The sequence below is a fragment of the Haliaeetus albicilla genome, chromosome 14 (assembly GCF_947461875.1).
Source record: "Haliaeetus albicilla chromosome 14, bHalAlb1.1, whole genome shotgun sequence".
In the NCBI taxonomy this organism is placed as follows: domain Eukaryota; kingdom Metazoa; phylum Chordata; class Aves; order Accipitriformes; family Accipitridae; genus Haliaeetus; species Haliaeetus albicilla.
In genome coordinates, this window is record NC_091496.1 from 32,460,656 (window position 1) to 32,483,609 (window position 22,954).

The 22,954-nt window shown below is 37.7% G+C and overlaps 1 protein-coding gene across 1 annotated transcript in view; it reads right to left on the minus strand.

The window, feature by feature from the left end:
• Positions 1-15,520: 15,520 nt before the first annotated feature.
• Positions 15,521-22,954, minus strand: part of YAF2 (YY1 associated factor 2) — a 28,073-nt gene continuing 20,639 nt past the window's right edge. Inside the window, exons 3-4 of the mRNA XM_069802201.1 lie at positions 19,619-19,771; positions 15,521-16,958 (exon numbers count right to left, since the gene is read on the minus strand). Coding sequence (XP_069658302.1) covers positions 16,721-16,958; positions 19,619-19,771 — 391 coding nt within the window. The 3' untranslated portion in view covers positions 15,521-16,720. The remainder of the gene's footprint in view (positions 16,959-19,618; positions 19,772-22,954) is intronic.

A 22,954-nucleotide genomic window follows, 5' to 3' on the forward strand; every position in this document is an offset into this window, starting at 1 on the left:
GGGGCGGGGCCGAGCGGGAGGGAAGAAGAAGGCGGGGCCGAGCCCTGAGGCGCTGGGCGGGAAGCCAAGTGCCGCCGCCGCCGCCGCCGCCGCCGCCGCCAGCGGCAGGGCGGGAGCGTAGTGGCGGTTGTAGGTCCCCGTTTAATTGCCCCAAATGTGAATAAAGCTGAAAGTCCCCCTTTCACCCCTGCTAATGGGTCCCTTCACGGTGGCGGGCAGGGAGCCCCGGGGGGCGCCGCCGCCGCCGCCCTCGCTCCCCTCAGGGGTCCCCTGTGGAGGGCCAGGGAGAAGCTGCTCGCTTCCACCGGCGCCTCTGTGGTCAGCCTGGCCTCGTCGCCCCCTCAGACCTCCGGAACACGCATCCGTGGGCCGGGGTCGAGAGAAGAAACGTCCCGGGCAGAGGCAGTCACCAGCCGTGACAAATTGGGGGTCCGCAGGCCGAGCACGCAGGCTCCTGTCTCGCCTCGCCTTCCTCAAGGGCGAAACTGACGCTAAGGTCCCCCCGAAAACGACATTTTCTTTCCCCTGATAGCATATTTCCATACGTTCTGTATGGTATGTCTAAATATTTTGATGGTTTTAATATTTTGTACCAGCCGTGGAAACTTGTTTGCTGCTAGGTGACTGAGATTTGGTAAACGCTTATTAGAAGTCTTATACCAACACTATGACTGAAACAATAGACAAAAGTATAGCCAAGCAATTATCTAGTAGAGGTAGTTACTCCTAAGTTTTGCAGTTCTTTGCTCTTATGACTAGATGTTCCTGTACGCTAGATGAGAACAATGTTGAGACTGACCACGTGGGATGGAAGCTGCGTTAAGCTTCGAGATTAAAGAACAAGGACAAGAATAAAGGCTTCAAGGACAGCCAGCAAGAACTTCAAATGGGTCGGCGGTCGCAAAAGCAGCCCTTCGACTCAAATGGATCCTTCATGGCGCATGATCGGGTGTAGGTGGTACTAAGATAATCAGTTGCATTTATTTTTATGTATATGTATACTAATCTGATCAATATGCAATTAGTTATTCTATATAACCTGTTAGTGCTAAAGCTGTGGTATGCACGCTAGGTGGAACTATCCCCTGTGCATCCAGCGCTGCAGTGAAGAATGCCTGCTTTCTAAAACTCCAAAACAAGTCTTAGAGAGTTTCTTCGACCAACTTTTCGGTATCACCCCCACGCTCAAGGTTTCTGTTGTGGTATCGTCGAAAAGCTTCCCAGCTGCCTCTTGACAAGGCTATTCCCTCACGTTCGTTAGGTAGCTGGGGTTACACAGGCGTCCTTTCTCCTTCCAGAGACACCCACCTGAGCGGGCAGATCCTCGGGGACTCCAGACCCTTCCCTCCTCCTATGGCCTCGGCAGGCAGGCGGCTGCACAGCACCCCGGCCCCGGGGGAGCTGGGTCCCAGCTGAGCCTGGGGCTGGAGAAGCTGGGTGAACTGGGGCTGAAGGATTCGTCCGTGGTCGCCAGCAAAGAGAGGCTCGTCTTGGCTCACCCGCAGTCCTGCTTCTGGAGAACAAGAAGTAGGTCTGGGAAGCGGGGCGGTGGGGAGAAGAAATAATGGATGTGCGTCCTGCTGGACGGGGGGAGTGTTGGTTGGGTTTCAGTTGAACCCAATACAGTAGTACCACATCTCCTCTCTCCCACCCAGTCTGCTGAGCAAAGGCCTAACAGCCTAACCCACTGATGCCAACCAAGTGTTTTAAAGCCATCAGTTGGTGCTTCTCCCTCAGCTCCTCACGCTGGTTTAAAAAAAAAGGGGGCAAATTTGAAATAATTCTGCTTTGTTTTTCATCCTTACAATGCATTTGGCTCACATTTTCTCTACAGACTGGAAACATCCTTTTTTTAAAATAAGCGATGATATCCCCACTTAATCGCATGAATTCAGAACCCTGTATTTTAAGAAAAATGCCAATATGATTTACAATAAAGCTTAAAAAAATAGTTCTGATGTAGATTCTGGAGCCCGAGGGTGTATGTCGTATGTGAATGCCTGTAAAACCTGAGCCATAGCTTACTGCTGCTCTTGGCTGTGTTTAACAGAAGGGGAAAAGCAGAATGCCAGCTGGCAATTCTAGTAGCTGGAAGAAAAGTAATGCCAAAATTGTCTGGCCGGAATTGTTCATCAGCTCTTCCTCAAAACAAAAGGAGAAGTGAGGAGAAAAAGTGACCCTCAGAAAATACTGAATACTCAGCTACGCTTGCAGTGCAGATACCGGGATGATTACTAAGAGATACAAGCAGGGAAATTGGGACTGAGAAAAGAAGTAGAATCCAAGTGAAGTAAAGAACTAGGGAGGATGAGAATTTGGGGCCAAAGATGGCAGGGTGATGATGGGAGAGTCAGAGATGAAATGGGGGAGGATCTGTGAAAAGGACTCTCTAGAAAAAAAATTGCTTAATGAAGCAAGGGAAATTTATGTTAGTTAGACCCACGTGCTGGCATGTACCACAGGAAGAAGCAGCTCCGAAAGTGCCACTCAGAGTCTTAGCTGGGCTTTGTGCTCCTCTGTTTTCTGTTCCTCCGTGCTTTCTGCCACAACAGATGAACCCGCCGCTCAGCTTTCCTGAATCTGTTTGTGCTCAAAACCTGGCTCGTTGCTCCCTGCATATCTGCCTGCTGACCTGTGTCATGAATTCACTCACTGTCCCACTTCACAGGCGCTTACATATACTATTAAGCCCATATGGCAGGGAATAAGTAACATAGCAATACGGGAGTCAGAGTGGAGACCTACAATGGAGTATTTACTGACAGTGAGCATAAAAGCGAAGACCAGTTAGTCCCTACTGAGGTGTGACACTTGCCTTTTGTATTGAGGAGTCTTCCAGTCAGGGAAAACGAGGTCTGAAGGGTGCTCTAGAGGGACTGAGAATGAATGTGGCAGCTGGGCGGCAATAACGCTTTCATGCTTCAGAAGAAGAAAGTATATTCTTAGATGAGAAAGGAAGAAATAAGGAGTGCTGAAGAGAGATGACAGAGGGAGAAAATAATTTTATTTTTTTTTTATTTTCAATCATACCATTTCCCAAATAGGAATTTACAGGATTCTCTTCATTCAGGGCTGTCCAATAATGCCTGAATAATTAATAAGTGAGAATGTATCTGCAGTGCTCTAAAAATATAACTGAAGCAAGGTGAGAGAGAAAGTTAGTATCTTTTGTTAAGGTATCTGATGCTATTGGGGAGAAAAAAAACAGATAAACTTGCACACACAGAAGCCTTTTTTCACACTCCAAGATCTGTCCATTTAATCTAACTATCGGTTGGTCTGATAAAAGATAAAATGCTTCTTCCTACAAACTCGGCCTTGTGAGTAACAAAGATAAGCAAGAGTGACTGAAATGTCTTACCTAGGTTGTATCACTGAGAAAAACCACTATCACATGGTATCCAATGAGCTAATTCAGCTTTTATAATTCTTTAAAGAGAAATAATTATGTATCTTCATTACTCACCATAAACAGTTAATGAACAATATATAACATTTTAAGCTATAATGTTTGCTACTCTTTGATAAACTTAAAACATGAAAAGGTACATCAGATGCAAGGTTCTCTCCATTTATTACCAATTTTAAGTCTTGAAATCCTTTTCTTGGCTGGAATTTAGTTACTTAGCCATGGTAACTTTTATATCTTTACGATTCAATTCTATTTACTATGTCCAGAAAATAGCTGAAATCCAGAAAACAGTAATCTTAGCAAACTACGAATGTTAAATAAGTAGTTAGGACAATTGATTTTTTAAAAGAATCAGCATCTTATACTTCTGCAAGTGTGTTCAAGGGTCATAAGAGCAGTTACTGTGTGCCAGAAGATGAAACCAAAATTCTAACAACTCATTAGATCAAGAGATAAATCAGATCAACTTAAAAAAAAAAGAATTATTCACAATTATGGAAGGGGATTATCTCGTGCAACAGAGAGAACAAAGAAAGAAATCAATTTCCACTCCAACTTTCTGCTAATTAAAAAACCCAGTCCTAATCAGATGCATTTGTATCATTCCCTCTGGTTTTGTTCTTTCAGGAGGTTGAACCATTAGTTAAGTTGGCAAAGCAATAAGATTTTGTGCTGACAGATTTGTGTCAATGCTGCCTTGTGTGCAGACCAGTTAAGGGTTTTTCAAAGGGAAAGACACTTTCTTTGATGTTCACGTGCCCTTTTGTACAACCTGCAGTGTCAACACTTTGCTATGACAGGTTGCAAGGTTGGGTAAGCAAGGGGAAACTGCTTTACTACCATGTGTTGTGCATATGTTATCATCAGACTTCCTGGTGCAATGTCCCTTCCCTGTCGCTGCCAGACATCATTTTTCTTTCCAATTAATTTTTAAGACAAGGGCTTAGTTTGGTACAACTGCCTTCCACTCTCATTGCATCTAGTCTTCATATTTTGCTACACCCCCCCCCCATAAAAATGTTAATAAAAATTCTCAAAAGCAGTTTTTATTGATGACCAATGTATTATTGCCTTCCCCCATTCCTTCTCTTTTCAGCTCTCATTGCGTTGCATTGTAGTGTGCGTTTAGCCTATTTAGACTATAAGCAGGAGCTTACAATATTTTGCAATTGCTCTTGGTATCAGCAATATACACATCTGAGGACAACAGTACACAAAATTAAGTGAGCTGCATTGTAAGCAGTTTGGAAAGTGGTGTGATGCTTTGCAAAATTCCTAGTTTCTGCTAATTTGAATCAATTATTTCATCAACAGTACAATTTACTTCAAAATTTATTTAATGGATCCTCTAGGAACAATTAGAAGTTATTAAACAGTAGAGAGTCAAAATATTTGTATTGCTCCTCTTAAGAAAGTTCAACTTCTATGTCCTAAATAAATAAATATGCATCTATATATGTAGACTGGCACAATTTTTAGTGCTCTGCTACATTAAAAAGGCAGAAAGAATAATTTCTAGGAGCATAAAGAGAATTTTCTTTGTTTCTTTTTCTTTATTTGTGGGTAATTTTTTTTTTTCCTGTAAAGATTTCTAAGTATGGAGCTCCCAAACATCAGTCCAAAGGGGATTCTCAGTGCTGGGATTTTGTTTCTTTGCCTCATCTAAAATTCTCCAAGGACCATACCTGGCACGGGTATTTGTGTTTAAAGCAATCCTGGAAGAGTCAAAGCAAACATCTACTTACACAAATATGTACCATGTAAAAAAATATAGAAGTAAGGTAAGCAGGCCTGGCTTTTGTTTGTTTGTTTGTTTATATATATAACTACACTCAAGTTTATAAGTCCTTATCTTGTCCTGCTGTTGTTTGCTACAGCATCACATGCTTTGAGTCCCCTGACACCCAGATTGGGGTCTTTAAACTTCTACAATACAACATCATTTTTTTTCTTATACTGGAATAGGTATTTACTAACAGAAATCATACACAATAGCAACTTTGCCTTACAGCTTGAAAGTTCCATTTTTAAGATTAAATATATCAAATAATGGGAAGGTAATCCTGTAAGGTATTTTCTACCTTTTCCACTTCACAGTAACAGTGCAGACTCTACGCAGTGAATTTAATGCTACTTGTAGTAAGTATGCTCATCCTCGTCACTTTTTTGAAGACCCTTAGAAGGAATGCATTAGCTCATGAGATCCTCAGACCACAGAATGAAAACCGCTGCTTTTTTTTTTTTTAGTTTATTTTTTCATATTTGATGTAAAAACTTTAGGCATTTATTATTTCCAAGTGCAAAAAGCCTGCCCTGCGAGGAGAGTGAAATGGCATCTAGAAAGCAGCTAAAATGAAAGAAAGAAAAAAAAAAGTTAGATGACAACTGCCAGCTGCCCTTGTAAGAGGAACCAGAGGTTTAGGAAAGCTGTCAGGGACTCGGAGAGCCGTTCGGCAGCACAAGCCAGACAGTAACACCGGAGGCAGCGAGCCAGATAGCCAGCTGCCCCGGTTTCAAAAGAGCAGCGTAGCCTAGAACGGAAAAGATGACAGACAGTCATTCAGTAAGGAGAGGTTTTGGAAAGCCGTCAGTCAGTCAAACCAGGTGAAGAGTTGATTTACTTTGTCAATTTCTAGCAAGCCCACTTGCTGTTTTACCTTTTCATTTTGTTTACCTGTACCCTGCTTTTGCTCCCTGGTCCTCTTCAAGTAGGGTTTAACACTGCAGAGCGATGGAGAGACATGTCAAGGATAGAGAAATAAAGTCTCAATGTTTGTCTCTCCACATTCTTTTCTCTAAGTGTTGCTTTATTTCCATAATTACTAATTCAAAAACCAGATTAGAGCAGTTAAATGTGCTAGCTGTTTAAAGCATGTAGTGCTTGAATTGTCAGGAAGAAGAAATAAGACATTAATATTTTCTTTTGTACCAACAGCTCCTTTTAAAACTGAATAGAACAACCACATAACAGATAAATGCCTCGGGTGCAGAGCAGGCTTAGGTACCATCCTTATACTTGAGGTCAACAGTCTTAGTTATGTCTGAAGTTCACAGAAGTAATTACAGTGAGCAGTCGGCTTACATCGCACAGTCTTGTGCCACTCCCTGGAGCGTGCAGATGTTACACTGATTTATCTAAGGTGTCGTTAGAATTGTGTTCTCAAACTATTCCACTGCACGAGTGGCAGCAGAGTTGGTGAATAGTTGGGATATTGTGTTGCACTGAACTTCAAGCCTGAAACAGATATACAAGATCACTTCAAGCGCTGCCGACTCGTGATTGCACTTGCACATTACTCAGCTTTCCTTCACTCATCTTTTATCTGTAACTTTAGAAAGATTTTTTTTTTTTTCAGGTCAAGAAAGGGTAAAATAAAATTGGACACTCTCCTAACTATCTCCAGGCACCAGGCCCATAGTGGAATGCTGTGATCTCCCACGGCTGCCAAAACATTTGTGTGGAATGTAAGAAATTTGTTTTGATCTTCAGACCCATAATTGTGTAGTGGACTTACTGAACAGTCAACAGAGGAAAGAAATGAATAGAAGGGTGATAGAAGGGCTTTACAGCTCGCTCTCCTCTTTTGAATTCCTTCTGTTCTTCTAAAATAGATGAGCAAGTAGACTAAATTAGACTCCCTTAATTAGCGACAATAGCCCCATTCTGGTATCTAATGCCAATTTAGGCTCATATAAGACAGCATTTCTCCTAGTACCAAACTTGGTAGTTATGTCAACAGTTTTTGCTACCACTCTCTGGCTGCGCTTCGGGATCTCTGCCCCACACTTACTGGGTGGCATTAAAAGCATTCTGCACCCGAGGATGTATTGGCCTCACACCTTGCCTCCTTGGAGTGAGGATGAGTTTACGTGCTCATGGCCAACACTTCAGCCACCTGCTACACAAATGGGAAACTCTGACGGACCTTACAAGGGAAGCAGCTTCTTTCAAGAATGCCTTGTAGGAGCTTAGCCTCACGCTGCAAAGCAACGCAAAAGACAAACAGTTCAGCGAATTGAAAGCTGGAACTGTGTGTAGCTTGAAGATAACCCACGCAGACCATTTTTTTAGAACCTGCATTAGTAACAAAGAGTAGCTGCATATACAGTGAGATGAAGCCTTAGACAAAGCCTTCTTCCCAAGCTTCTGACCTCAGTTGTTACTTTAATTTGCAAGCAGGGATGCTTTCATAGTTTCTTGCCTCAGTAGCAGTACTCCCAGGAGCATCTCAACTTCCATCATAGCCAAAAGGGGTAATGAATCACCTGTGCCGACAAATTACCAAAGGCCTCTTGGCATTTTGAGATCCAGTTCCCTACGTCTGCTGTTTATCCCCAAATTGCCCACTTGTATTTCTTGCACTTTTTCCTGGACAGTACAAATAACACATTCACAGAAGGCTTCTGAAGAATTTAGTAATTTTATTTACCATTTTATCATAACACACCCTATGCATCACCACTGCCAATCAAGATTGAATATAGTGCACCCACAATAATTTTCACCAAAATTTTCTTGTTGGAGTGTTCACAGGCAAGAAGTACTAATTTATTCCTGGGGAAGGCATTTCAATACATGTCACTACTCTGGGCTTCAAACACATCTATTTACACTCATCTGAAACCAACTGTATGCTGTCGAACAATGTGGAGTTGTTCATTTTAAACAATTCCAGTATCATTAATTTTATAGCATTTATTCTGGAAAAAATATCTTTGCACTGTGATTCTTACTGTTTCTTCCTTTCCAGACACTTCCTCTCAGCTTTTCTGCCAGGCTTTCAGAATTTCAAATTGTTTAATAATGTCTTTGAATTGAGCTCAGGAAGAAGTCACTTTAAGGCAGTGTTTTAATGGGTTACTATACACTTGGCTAAATGCAATGTATTGTCATCTTTATTTAAAGGAGTGCTTAGCTGAAGCTAATATAAATTTGTATATATTAAAAAATTACAACCACACAGAATCTTTTGTTCACAGAGATGTTTATTTTTGTCTTCAATGTTTGTAGGGAATACGATTTCACTACAAAAGTGTCTCAGAGAAACTCCATTCAAAGTCTAGGCTTAAGAATGAAGGGAAAATATACTTTCAGCTGTACCAGTCCTGAGCAAAGTTTAAAAAAAAACAAACAAAAAAATCCTCTAGAGATAGGAAGCAGCACCAATAAAACCAGAGGGCCTCTTACTGATATCTGCTCATGCTTTCTTTTCTGCTTGAGAATTTGTAAAAACTTAGGTAGGAAGATTTACTTTATTAGAATGTGGACCTAAGATTCACAGTCCCAATCTCTCACCAAATACCACACATTCTTTTACAGTCAGAGTTCAGGGCCTCAGTTTTACTTTCCACTAAGTAGTCAGGACTGCTAACAGCAAGACTGTTGCCCCCATGGTGTAACATTTTCTCTTACTTAAATTGGTAAATAAATATTTATTTAATATACTTCTTTTAATAAATATTTATTTCCTATCAGTATCAAGTTCCTGAAAAGTTACATTGTTCTTAGAAGTATACTACTCATAGCAGTTATAAAACTTCTGTTAACATCAAGTCTCAAAATAATTCAAGTGGCTTACATTCTGTCTCTCGTTCTTCCAGTGAAAGGATTTCAAGCCATTGGTAACACTCGGTACTTAATAGTTGGTTTATGCAGGACATTCAGATTCAATCTGACAAAGTAAATACTTCTAAGAGTTTCAACAGAAAAGGCACTTACTCATTTTGGGGAAGACACCTGGCAGGTAAGATTTTTGTTTTCAAAATAACAAGCCCTTTTTCTGACAATAAAATCCTTCAAAACTACTGTTGGATAAACATAAAGCCTATGAATAAAACCAAGCTCATGTACCCCTTCCCAAAAAAGGTAATACTGTCCTTGACTGAGAAGCCGGGAAGTGTGAAAGCATCCAGAAATACTGAGAAGTTTTATTCACTTCTGTGATATTCCAGTAGGCTATCACAGCTGACTAGAAGAAAAAAACCTCCTCCGAAGAATGTGTGTTTTACAAACTGAAAGCCTCAGAAATTTCTGGACTGTTTCTTATTAGGTACTTGTATCAGCAATAAAATATAAGATTCTAGTGTGTTATAACCAGGAACACCACCTTGGTTACAACTGATAACCTGCGACTCCATCCAGAGTAAATCTTTTATCAAACTTCCTTTCAATCGAACCATTGCCTCAGTGATGCTCTGTGTAAGGCACTTAGTAAATTTTTAAGAGCATCTGACAGTGCTGTTGGTAGTTTTGATTTGTTTGTGAGGATGCTCTACCAACGCTTCAAGATTAACGGGCTAAAGTGTGGAATAATCACTGCGAACAGCCATATGAACTACTGGCCACAAAACTCTTCAGAAGCCACATCCGTTCTAGTCTGGGTTCTTACTACCCTTTCAGTATAGGGTTATCCTTTTTCTAGTTAGTCCAGGAATTAGACCCTTTAAAATTGGCTACTGTCTAAATGTACAAGGAGAATTTTTTTTTTTTTCCTGACTAGCTCTTTAACCAATACTTCTGCCCTTTCAATAAATGACCTGTATCCAAGAGTGGAATGTTCATGGCATTTACTATTAAATTCACAAAACCCTACCTCTATTTTTAGGCCAAAAGTCACTGAACCAACAGGTATCAAGAATTACAAAGCAACACACACCTATAAGAAGTGTGGGATGCTGCCTACTTCCAATACAGTACACAGAGAAAGGAATACTAAACACACAAAGACGACATTATATAGTGGCTTTTCTAGGTATTATTCTGAAAATACATTTTCTTTGTTCTTTCCCCCCTTATCCTCTTGTCTTTTTGTTGGACTGAGGGTTTTTGAAGGTGTTTGACATTTTAGAAACAGAAGCTGCCCACTTGGAATTTCTGCAAGAAAGCTGAGAAAGCGCTCGGTATCTGTGCACGCTCCTCAGATCTCCTTCTCCAGCTGGCACCGAGAGCATTTTCTTGCACCTTTCAGAAAGCCTCCAGGTACTGCAAGTTACTTGGCAACATTAAGCCTCCATCAGTTGGAAAGCATTTTGCTTATTTTTCCATGTTTGGAAGCCTCCCAGCAATAGAATCAGACCATTTGCAGAAACGCAGATATGAAGACCAGTAATTGGCATCCCAGAATGCCAGCTACCCCAGCCAGAATGCTTGAATGGTATAGGATCGGTGTAAGTAAGTTTGCTCAGCACGTATCTGTTCAGTAAGTTAATTATACAGAAACAAGGACAACAGTGACAAAATTGATAACAACCTCTAAGCTCACATACCATTCTTGGTCTTACGGAAACCAAGACATAGTTGACAAACTGGGAATAGCAGTCAAATTCCCCACTTACAAAAGCAGGCATAATAAATTATTTCGAACTCACTGCATCCACTTGTACTATAGATTTACTTTAAAAAAAAAAAAAAGAGAAGAAGGAATCGGAATGTGTTTCCTTCAGAGATGGGAGTGGTGATACTCAATAAATACACGTAACCTTAAGAGATTTCCCTTGCTGAGATTAATTCATAGCTGAAGGCTGTTAGAATAAGAGATGATCAGTCAGACGGCAGATCTTCTTGCTCAGAGATCTGTGCCGGCAGGAACTGGGCTTGGCATTGAAGCATTTTGATTTATTCTGTGCAAAGAAGGATCAGCTTGAAATAGATTAGTCATGGATGCTAGTTATATATTAGATGCATATGAACAGCAGATTAGATCTCTGTATTCCCAAAGTGGGTATTCAGAAAGTAGAATTGGCCTGACCACTCACTTGTCTTAACTAACAAATGCTAAGTTATTAATACCTCCATCCTTTTCTAGTGACAAAGGACCTGCAACTGCCTTTGAACCAAACAGAATTTGTAGTTTGGAGAATCTAGTGAGTTTGGGGAGATAAAGAGCCAAATTTCTTTAGCCCTGGTTACATATATCTCCTTCTTCTGTATACTTTTGCTTCTTCATAGAGAAGAGAAAAATTATAAGCACGTGGTTAGCAGGTTATCAAAAAACAGATTTACATTCTCTTTCCCTCAGTTGTCTTCTCAATAATTTCGTTGTAAATTAGAGCTCCATTGGTCTAAAGCCACATCTCTTAAAACCTGAAGGTTTAAGGGAGTTTGTTCACTTTGTGAGCACTTTGACTAAGATCAATATTTATACACAGAGAACAGTGTAAAGATTACACTTTTCCAGGTGGCCTAGATCCTGAAAATGTAGTATTGAAGGGCTTCTTGCTCAGATATTCCTACCTCTGTCAAGATATGCCATACTTTCTACAAAACAATTAACATTTTGGAACTATTCTTTAAATTATTGTTAATGGAACAGTATTTTTTCTGGTGGCAATTTTCTTTTTGAACATAAGGAGTGATTAGGTGATGTTACCATTTTGTCTTTTACAAACCCCAAATGGTACAGCAATCTTGTAATCATTCTTAGTAATACTCATGTGAGCTATGGAAAATGCTTTTGCTCTTCATCTTCCATGTTTAACTTCTTAAAAGCACAGCTAAAACTTCCTGTGCCCATTAAACTGTTTGCTCTTACAATCCCCTGTGTCAGTGAACAGAGCAAGTTCTTTCAGATGACTTCTATCTGTTTCCCGTAATAAAAGGGGCAAGATTAGGATCAAAAACGTCTCCTGAGGGATTAAGTATTACACAGAGGTGGTTCATTTTAATTAATTTTCACTGATACAGTTAAACAGAAGCTGTAAACAGTTCCTGCATTACTAAGACTCTAGGATCTGAAACTAATTTATTTGTTCACTGCACTTCCTTTCACTGCTTTAATCCAATGGTATAGTTTAGGCACAAGGGGGACACCTGAACTCCTAGGCCTTGTTCATAAACATATCACAATCTTCTTGCATTAATGTCTTAGGAGAGTCACTTAAACATCACTTGCTGTTGGATAATACCATTTACTAGCAAGTGTGCAGCTATCCATTGCTGTTGCACCACTTACTCCACCCTAGACAGGAAGTTACAGTAATTTCTGTAAAGCATTGATTTGTAATTAACTTGTGAAGTACTTTGCTGATTTTAATTTAGTAGTTAAATCCTGTTAATTCTTATTAAAACATGGGTGGTTCTTTAGATCTCAAACTAAATTCAATATCTAATTGTTGTCTTCAACTAATCTCTTAAGTCTCTTTTTAACAGTTTCTCCTCTTGTTAAAACGTTGACAGTACAAAAGAAAACCAACTGAGCTTCCTCAGTTTGACCGATTTTACTGGACAGCTTTTGCTAGTTTGTGAAGTTACACCCTTTCAAATTGAGACTGCTTTGACTTAAGCCAGGGCATAATTTCAGGAAAATTTCATAATTTCAAGAAAAACCTTCAAAAGCTCAAACTGTATTTCCAGCACACCCAGATCTTAAGATTACGACAGAAATACGCATTTGCAACATAACATAATTTGACTGGTCCACTAGCCAAAACCAGCATTAACTTTTTATCTTACCTATCTTATTCCTGAGTAAGCACAGGCCAAATTTACTACAAGTATAGCACTTGCTGCTCCCTTGGGAGAAATTAAATTAAATTGCATTTCTATTTCCACATGGTTTCTGATATTTGAAAGGAAGTATACCCAGACTCCCTAGTAGGGAGCAGAGTCAAATAAAGGCAAGTGACAGAAAAAAACCAAGCAGATACAGCTAAAGAACCCCGGATGTACATAAAAAGTACACAATAGACAGTTCCATACCAAATCCATCCTGTATAACAAAAGTATAATCAATCAGCATAATGTGGGAAATGGTCAGGCTTTTGAGACAGGACAGAGAAAAATTAAAGAATCTAAGATGCAGAGCCACACACTTGTGTCAAGTTTAGAACACCTGCCTGAACGCTATAGTGAACTGGTGGAAACAAATTATAAAAAGTAGTCTATTTTACACAGCTACCTAAAAATGTGGTATCTGTAATATTAAAAAAAGTGCACAAATTATAAAATCAAACCATTTTTAAGATTTTACAATCTATGCCCCAAAACATCAAGTGTCTAGAGAAACATATAATAGGTTAAAACTTCAGACATAGTCTTAAATCTCAAGACTTTTAATATCAAGAATTTTAAAATTGATAATGTAATTTGGTTTTGTTTTTTTTTTACTACTGCTTCTGTTAGAATCAAGATTTTATATGGCATAATTTAACCTTCTACTAAGTAGAACAACTTTGTTTATCTCCAATATGTAGACTTAAATTCAGGAAAAAAAAAGGATCATAGTCTACAACTGTGTATTTGTTCTTTTCCTTATACCACCTATAATTAGTGGCAAAGTTAAGAACATAAGAACTGAATTATTGTACACTTTATCAATGAACTATTTATACTTCATTTTCCCCCATTTCTCCCCTCTTTTCTTTTCTGAAACCGGACAATCAATCAGCACATAAAGGAACTCATTTACATGGAACACTATCACACTTGTCTTTGTTGGGTCACCATTTCATGAACAACCCAGGATGTATGGCTGTTGAAGACTGGTGCACATATAGATTTAACAAATAACAGTTCTTATGCAGAGAGCAGTCACAGAGAAAAATAGCTAATCAAAACACATTACAACATTAAATTTTCACTTTTTATAAATGGAGTAAAGATGCTTTTAAATATATTTACAGTTAGAAAAAGGACTTAGGATTACTACAAGTCAAAATTATTTAGAAATTATGAAAGTGAAGTTCATTTAAATTATAACATTATGAACAGAGTCAAATGCCACATTCTACTTAGAATTTGTCTACTCTGCTGTCAGTATTGTCACATCCCTTTAATCACAAACAGGCAAAAATTATGTTAACTTTCTTTAATGCCAAAACAGGCATCACCGCAATGTAAACACTGGCAACGTAACAGTTCAGTTCAAACCACCACAGCTCAGTTTCTAGATCCTAGCTGACTTGTGTTGTATCTGTGGTTAGGAACTGCTTTTCTATGTCTTATTCCATAAAGAACAGTGAGACTTTTCTGCATTCTTTTTGATTATAAACATATTTGTACCACATTTTTGAGATTATTCTCTAGAGACAGTTGAATCATAGCAAAATCCACTCCATCCTCCCTTCCTTCCAAACCAAATGGCTACTTATTTCCGAAGATACAAAGAGACCTCTTGTTGGCAGTGCTGGGTGGTTTATTCACATAAAATTAAATGAAAATACGTTTCCCATTTAGTGAACTACTGGTAATAGATTATGATTTGTTTGCAAGGAGTTCTGAAATGTGTTAGCATTCATTACATTTTAAATTAGAAACACATTTCATAAAACATCTTGCGATGAGATTTGCTATCATTAAACTGCTTACTTTAAACAGTTTCAGCTCTCTTGTAATCCATTACATCAGTATATTCCGCAAATAGTCCCACCTAAAAATAAAATATAAAAAATAAAGTTGAGAAGCATGTTATTTTTTCTTTTAAAAACTAGTGTATGTTATTCTGAACACCAGCCCTGCCCCAAAAACATTTAAGAACCTTAAAATGCATCGTTTTACAGATACTAAGATTTGGCCAGGTAACGGCAATGAACAGACATCCTATTTAGTAAGATAAAGCAGAATACATAATAAACAGGTCAGCAGTTATCCATCTGAAATAGCCTATAATTAACATTTGATGTCTAAAAAGTTCAAACAGCAACACCAAGGAATGAGGTATGTATGTTCTCAGATATCACATCAGACTTTCATTTTATGCAACTAACTGTATTTCACAACTAGCATCTTACAAAATAGAACAGTACCATTGTGCCTGTAGAAGTACTGCATTATAAACAGAAAAATACATTACTACAAGAAACCACCAAACATCACAACTGTCAGGGGCTACAAAAATCCATTGTTTTAGCTGTTAAGAAGACATATCATACGTTGGTAATAATTTGGGGCTGGATTCACTACCAAGAAGGTCCATCCAACTTTTACATGGGCTTAAAAATATATTTACTTTGAATGAGAAAGAAAAAAATCACAGGATTTTAAGTGGACTACCTCACTAAAAGGAGCTAAATGGACTTTTGTACTGAACCTGAATCTATAATTTAAAATCTATACATGGATTGTATGTGTGTATCAAAACACTTATTGGTTGTAAACAAAAATGCAAAATCTGTATTCACAAAAATATTTTATTGGTAATTTTACATAATACCAGATGGGATTGTAAATAGTTCTGCTCTGTATCAGTATATTGCTAAGTGCATAAATGTTGACAGTTTATGCCATAAAGTAGGGTACTGAGTTTTTTCATATGATTTATGACATAATATATTCTAATAGGCCAAATCAATATTAAAGAAATTGATTCAGGAACAAGAAATTAATAGTATTGTTATTTCCTTATTCTTGTGCAATATCTGATATTCCTGTAATGAAATGACAAGTGACTACATGACATTAGATAAATCTGGGGCAAGGAAACAGCACTAAGTGGAAATGAGAACTGCACTTCTGTTATTTTTAAAGCTTTTCCAAACTCTCATATTTCCAAATGTTAGTTTCTGCCAAATGCGTCGTCATCTGAGGTTCAGTATTTGTTACACAACATAGAATACCAGTGTACAGTGACAATGTAGTACTTTACCTGAATTGTAAGGTTAACCAATCAATGCTTAGAATGTGTTTTCTATTTTGCTTGTAAACATTACAATAAGTGTTTTAAGTGTGAAAAAATATTGGTAAAACCATCAACATAATTCAGTAACAGTAATCTAGTAAAATGTGTCAAACATTGGCAAAAATTCATACAAATGTTTTATTTAATAACATTTTTCCTATTTAACCACACCAAGTACCAGCAGGTGTTTTTAAGAAGATAATTATTATGAAAATTCTGTTGCAGCAATAGTTGATTAAGTTGATCTTTGACTTGCATACATATAACTATGTTTCACAATTCTCAAATAATACATATTTAGGCAGCTTGAACTATGTTATAAAAATTTAAATTCAGTACATGCCAATAGTAGAGACTCCAAGAGTTGTGTTAGAATTCACTAAACTAAAAGTGAAAATGGACTTACCAATAACACTGCATAATGAACATTCAAACCACATTTTCATGGCACCTTTACACATGAAGATTAAAAAGTTGGTCTGAAAATGCTTCGTAAGCATTTGTAGATTGCATTTAAATTATTGTTTCTACCACTGCACTTTTTTTCATTTTTTAAAACTGCATAAATTATGTTCCAGTCAACATACCAATTGTGCATGAATAATCTGTCATGAAAATGTGGTAACAGGTGACAGAACTTATGTATTTGCATGTTTTGAAGAGAAGAGACTAAAGAAACTGGAGGAAATAAACTTTAATGAGATTCCCCATTCAGTGATGACGCTTCTCCTCTGGGTGAAGATGACCTGGACATTCCCCTCTCTGTGTTGTCAGAGCTAGAACCACTCTGACTGTGTTGATCTGCAGAAGCAGCACTGGAAGCAGGTGGTGACTTAGTTTTCTCCTTAAAGTCTGTAATTATGACTGTCAGATCTCCAACGGTAACTTCCAAATGCTGAGCGCTACTTCGATCCACATTTTTCAATCTTGGCCTAAATAAAGCAAATAATCATATTAAAAGCACACACACCATCTTATTATCCTGTCTTCCTCCTGCTTTTTAGGAGCTCTGGAGAACATATATGTGTATATAAGACTGCTATGTGCAACATGTAATAAGTAGGAAAACAATATACCACAAGTATTTATGGTGGAGTGTTTCCTAGTATGTTTTACATTAAAATAGCTGAACAGAACATATTACCTTCTCCTAAGATTATTTAAAAGTTGACCTTATGAATAATGTAACTGTGCAGCAATATGGATGTGTTGCACGTGACGGTTTTTACTTTTAAATATTAAGTCTTTCTTTTATTGTAGCTACAGAAAGTTATACATTTGATCCAGAGAAGCATCAATCTATGCAGCAGCCTTAAGCAACAATTCTAAGTGGAGAATGATGTTCAATAATGAAGACGTCGGTGCCTGTCTTTTGAATTCAACAGCACAGATAGTGTTAACTTGCAGCAGGTATTACTTAATTTCAAAACCTCACTAGGACTGCTAGTATATAATTTGAACTGGACTTCGTGTTCACAGTATAACTCTGGTATTCCTGGCATATGCTGTGATTTAAATTATGCACAGAGCTGAGTATTACACACAGTGTTGACAGGGCAAGTCTCTTCATCTAATATTTCAGTTGTCTGATTTTCACAACAAAAAGAACCAAAGAACACTTTGACTTACATTTTGCCTTCATATTTTTGCCAGTGACAAGCATAAAGTACTTTCAATTTACTACTTTCCTTTGACTACCATAAAAAAGTGTCACCAGACAGCTGAATTTATACAAGCAGTTATGAACAGCATAGCTTTATGCATTTAACTGACTCCACAGCTTTCACTAGCTCTAGTTGCAATAAAATAAATTGGCATCACGTGTTAGCAGGTGTGCTAACAGCAGAGCCCTAACCTTTACCCTATCATCTGACTTTAAGTAGAATTGGTTCCCAGTCACTTCAGCTGAAACACCTCATGCCTCTCCTCCACCAGAATAGAGATAGGGTTTGACATCTTGTTCCCCTGAGGTTGAAGTAGCACGAAATGAAGAATTTAAAAGAAAACTGAAAATCTGCTGCTCTGTAACATGGGAATGGACAGAAATATTCAGCATTATCAACCTGTGTAAGTGCCATGCCTGGAGCTTATTCATCATATTGAGTGTGCATGCAGATTTTTATGGTTGTTTCCAGCAATAATGTACAAATTTTAAGGGAAAGAGAGAAGGATATCCTTTTCCCAAAGGATACTGAAGAAATCTGCTTAAACTAATCAAGCATTCTTAACTTGCTATCCTACCTAGTCAATCGATTCTGTGAAAAACGGAACTGTTTCAAGCATTAAGAAAAAAAAAAAAAAGGTAGGCTAGTTATTTCAAATAGCAATTCTTAATGCAAATCTCAACACTGGTACTTCAGTCCAAGATTTTTATTTTAGTTATTTTTTAAATGTTCTCCCTCTTTCACTACCTCACTTTTGCATTTTTAGTATACTATTGCAATTCAACCATCAATATGTCAATTTATAATATTTAATTACCTTAATTAAAACTCACTATGTTAACTTCAAATACTTCATAACTGAAGTACTTCATGAGATAAGCTAGTAAATTTGAGTATTTAAAAAAAAAAAAAAAAAAGAAAGAAAAAAGAAAGGGAGGGAACATCTCAGTGTCCTTAATCTTAATCATGACTTTCTTAATGACTGTTCTCTCTTGACTCTCAATCTCTTCCTGGTTCTGACCCCGATGATCCTATTTCAGGCACAAGAGAAGCATCTGCTACTTCTCTGCGTAACTAATCTGAAAGGATCTTCCTCGGCTGGACTACTTTGGAGTGCTTCCAAATTTTAAAAAAAAAACAACAAAAAAACCTCAATATTTTCTCCCACATTTGATTAGATTACGTCTTGTATACTTCTCAGCTTTTTTGGCACAGCATTCTTGCCACAGTAACTTTATGCTTAGACTGTGATGATTTAGGGGTTAAACCTGCTGCTTTTGTTTTGCAGTTTGCACCCTCCTTCAACCTGGTCTCACAGCAAGATCAAGGCTTTTACAACTGCTTGTCTGTACTGTAATATTTCACGTTCTCAGTTCTCAAAGTCCAAGGTTTCCTTCAGCATCCCAGATGTAGCACAGAGATTTTTATCACTAGGTAATATACATGCCTTATCCTGTCAAATTAATTTATACCCTAGTTCAGCCTTTCAAAGTTTATTCCAGTTCTGCAAGGATCACAATAACCATGTTGCTTTCCCACTCTTCTGCAGTCTGGTACTGGTTCTCTCCCTCTATTATTTCACATGAAAACTAGCCACTCTTGCCCCCTATTTTCCAGAGATTAGTATCACCCATTTGCCTATCTACAGTTTTGCATGGTCTGAGAAATACATCTGTAACCCTTAACAAAAACACCCAAGTCTTTCTCTCTATATTCAGCTGGTCTCCATCTTCTGGTCAAAATTACAAACTGCAGATTTTCTTCACATTTAATTAGGCATCCTAAACCAGTGAAACTTCACACACATATTTAGCCTTATTGTTGAGTTTGCCACAGCACTTACAAAGCAGTAAAATCGCAGAACATTTTCTTATTTTCTTTTCTAAATTACGTTTTACCAATACTGCAAAAGTTTCTAAAATTTTTACCTGGTTTTCTTATGACTGTTCTTTTTGCTTGTTGTTTCCTTTTCACTTTTTTCCTTTTCTACTTTGTCTTTTTTCTCTTTCTTTGATTGTGTAGGGGGCACGAATTGCTGAGGAACCTGTTGTGCAACCAGCTGAGAGACAGGTCGAGGTTTCCTGTGTGCACATATATATAGACACGCATAATGCTTAGACTTTACAAGTCTCAAACTCTCTACATTTCAGTTATTAACATTAACAATCACTATAAAAAGAAATCTTGCTAAAACTTATCTTGCTGCTAATAATTCATTAAAATAGCATACCAAATTTAAACCCATTACAGCCTTCTGTTTCACTTACTTGCATTATCAAGAAATGAGATTTTTTTTTCTTTTTTGAGGATTTAGAGACAAGACTTTGCAATGTGCCCTCTTCTCCCAGTTGTCATATCCAGACAGAAACCTACGTGGAGTGAACTCCAAAAGATGAGGCTTCCAGAGGGAATACTTTACCACCCACTGCCAGCCCCCTCAAATGATGAAGGGGTCTGTTTTGAGAGTACTCCAATACAGAAGTATACAATCTATACCACAAAAAGGAAAAAGCTGACCTTTCAGGCATCAGAGCTAAAGCCGCTGTTCGCCTTATAGAGTAAAACTTAAGTGTTGACCGGAAAAAAAAATATCGCACTAATATTTGTAGGATATAGCTGTCAGAACATACACGCTTTAAAAGCTGGCAACAGAAACTTCCTACCACATTCTATCGGTATACACAGCACAGGTTTCATTTCCAAGTTCTGATCCAAACTAAAAACCAGGGTGAGAAGAGGAACAGCAGGCAAAAGAATTTCCACAGTTTATTATTTTTACATTTTTCTGAAATATTATTTTGAAATGGCTTCATTTTTATTTTATTTTGTACTGGAATACAGTGATTCTAATTTGAAATGTAACATTTTACTCTTTCCAATGCAAGTGTATTTCTTTATTTTGAGATTTTGGACTTAAGAAATTTCAAGTCATGACATATAAAAAGGAAGGTTCTGTGATTCTATTAAGACTTTGAAGATGCAAATTTCTTCTCCAAAAGAATGTTTACCCTGCCAGGTTCTTGGGTTTTGTTAGTTGGGTTGTGTTGTTGGGGTTTTTTTAAGTAGAAAAAGCACAAATTATATACACTGTGATACTCTGAAAATACAAAGCAGTTATTAAAGCAAGAGAAGCTATCAGATCTTACGCATATTTATTTATCCCAACCTACAGAATCACACTATCAGCACTTCTTGCTTAGGTGAACTGATGAGTAAAATAACAAAAGCAGAAAATCAAGGCAGCTCCCATTAGCTAGTCAGATTTTCAGTAATGATTGCAATAGTTCATGTTACAGAGTGAAAGCCAAGTTACAAGAATCCATAAAGTGTGGGAAAGGCAGTTAATATAAACCAGCTGAGATTTCCTGAGTCTTCACAGCAAGTTCTTAATGAATTAAAGTAAAAATAAAGACTATTAAAAACATCAACACAATAGAACTGTGGGGTAAAAACTAGACTACTCCGTACCCACTCATGAACTAAGCCCACGCTAACTCACGGAGAGACAAAGATCAGCAATGAATCACTTCGCAAAAACTACCCAGCTTATATCAACTGGCAAGCATATGACTAAATGCTTTTCAGGAGAGCATTGCAACTAGGACCTTGGAAAACACACAGTATATAGAGTCCAAAGTGACTCAATGGACTACAATTGTTTACATTAACAGAGTACATAGGACACTTTTAAAAAATCTTGTCTCAGAACTGTTTTCACCTTTTGTCATGCTAGTTCATAATGAAGCAAGAACCACCAAGGTGTAATTGATGCACAAGCTCATCATTTCAGGTGGAAAACTCTTGTGATATATAAACAAAACTGGTAATCTGTCTTGAATTGAAGATTGCTCCAGGAGATAGGGATAGAGGGAGTTAACATTTCTAGTTAACGGCCAAGTGACAATCCCGGCATTACTACATAGTGACCTGAGAGCATAATCTGACATGTTACTTATGAAGTAAGACAGCAGTGAACTTCTCAGCACAGAATTAATTATTGCCCAGGGCTGTGGACAACACCATGATCATGGAAACTTGTTAAAAAGGGGTAGAGAGGGGAAAAAAAATCTTAGCCAACTATTTTAGGAGTTCTCAATTTGCAACAGTTTCAATTCCTGAGGACAAACTACACAATATCTATCAGAGTACAGCTGGGAAATAAAGCTTAGAACTAGGTCCTAGGTTTAGAACTTCTTTTTCTAATAGCACGAAATGAATGACACTGACAAAAAAGATCTTTGCCACAAGGAACAGAAGTCAGTTAGGACAAAAAAAAAAACAAACCACAGAGAAATCATGTTTGGGAAGATGCACTAAAAATGAATCAAGAAGTTCTATGTGGTTTTGCAGTGACAAGGAATTCCACTCAGTTATTTCATTCCTCCCAATTAAACATCCATCTTTTCATTGTCAATAATTTCTATAGCTATCAGTTATATCTACGTTTAAAATTTATTATCTGCTTTGTCACTTCCAGATTTCTTAAATGAGGCATTCAGTGTTCTCTATTAAAAATTTGAGAAAAAAATAAATTCACATCTCTCAACACTAAGAATGTCTGTCAAGCGTTCAATTTTTTTTCCCCAGGTACTCAAAAGGGGCTACTGAACTGCAACCAAGCACTTTACAAGCCATGCAGGCTTCAGGAGATAACTTTACCACTCATGAAGCTTTAACCTGATAGAATTGTTCATGATTTAGCAGTAGCTGAATCATGTCATTCAAGCATGAAGGAATTCATACAGAGAAGGCTTTCTTGCAAGGAAGATAAATGTAAGAAAAACTATTCCTGTAACAGGAAATTGATTTTGATGATTTGCCAAAATATAACCTTTTACATTACTGGTTTTCTAAACCAGTTAGTTAAAGACTCCTTGTAATAGGCTGCTACAGATTAAGCATATACAGACAACATTAACACTGCCTTTTATTTCATTAATATATTTATGGTAATTTGCTTTTTGAGCATATTCAAGAGCACCTGAGCTAACTGGTGTTTAGAAAGAAGCTCTATAAACTTCTGCATTATGATTACAAGCATTTTTGCCTCTACTACTGGGAGTGACTTTACAACTGAACAATCCAGAACTACAGGCAGAAACATTCATAAATACAATACACATTGCTTAGTCAGCCCCTCAAAATTTTGCATTTTTATCTAGTAATTTCACTTCAGTCATTTTAAGTCGAACACTAATCAAGAGAAGCATACACAATTACAAAAGCTAAAAGCAATCAATGCTTTCCAACAGAGGTGAACTTTA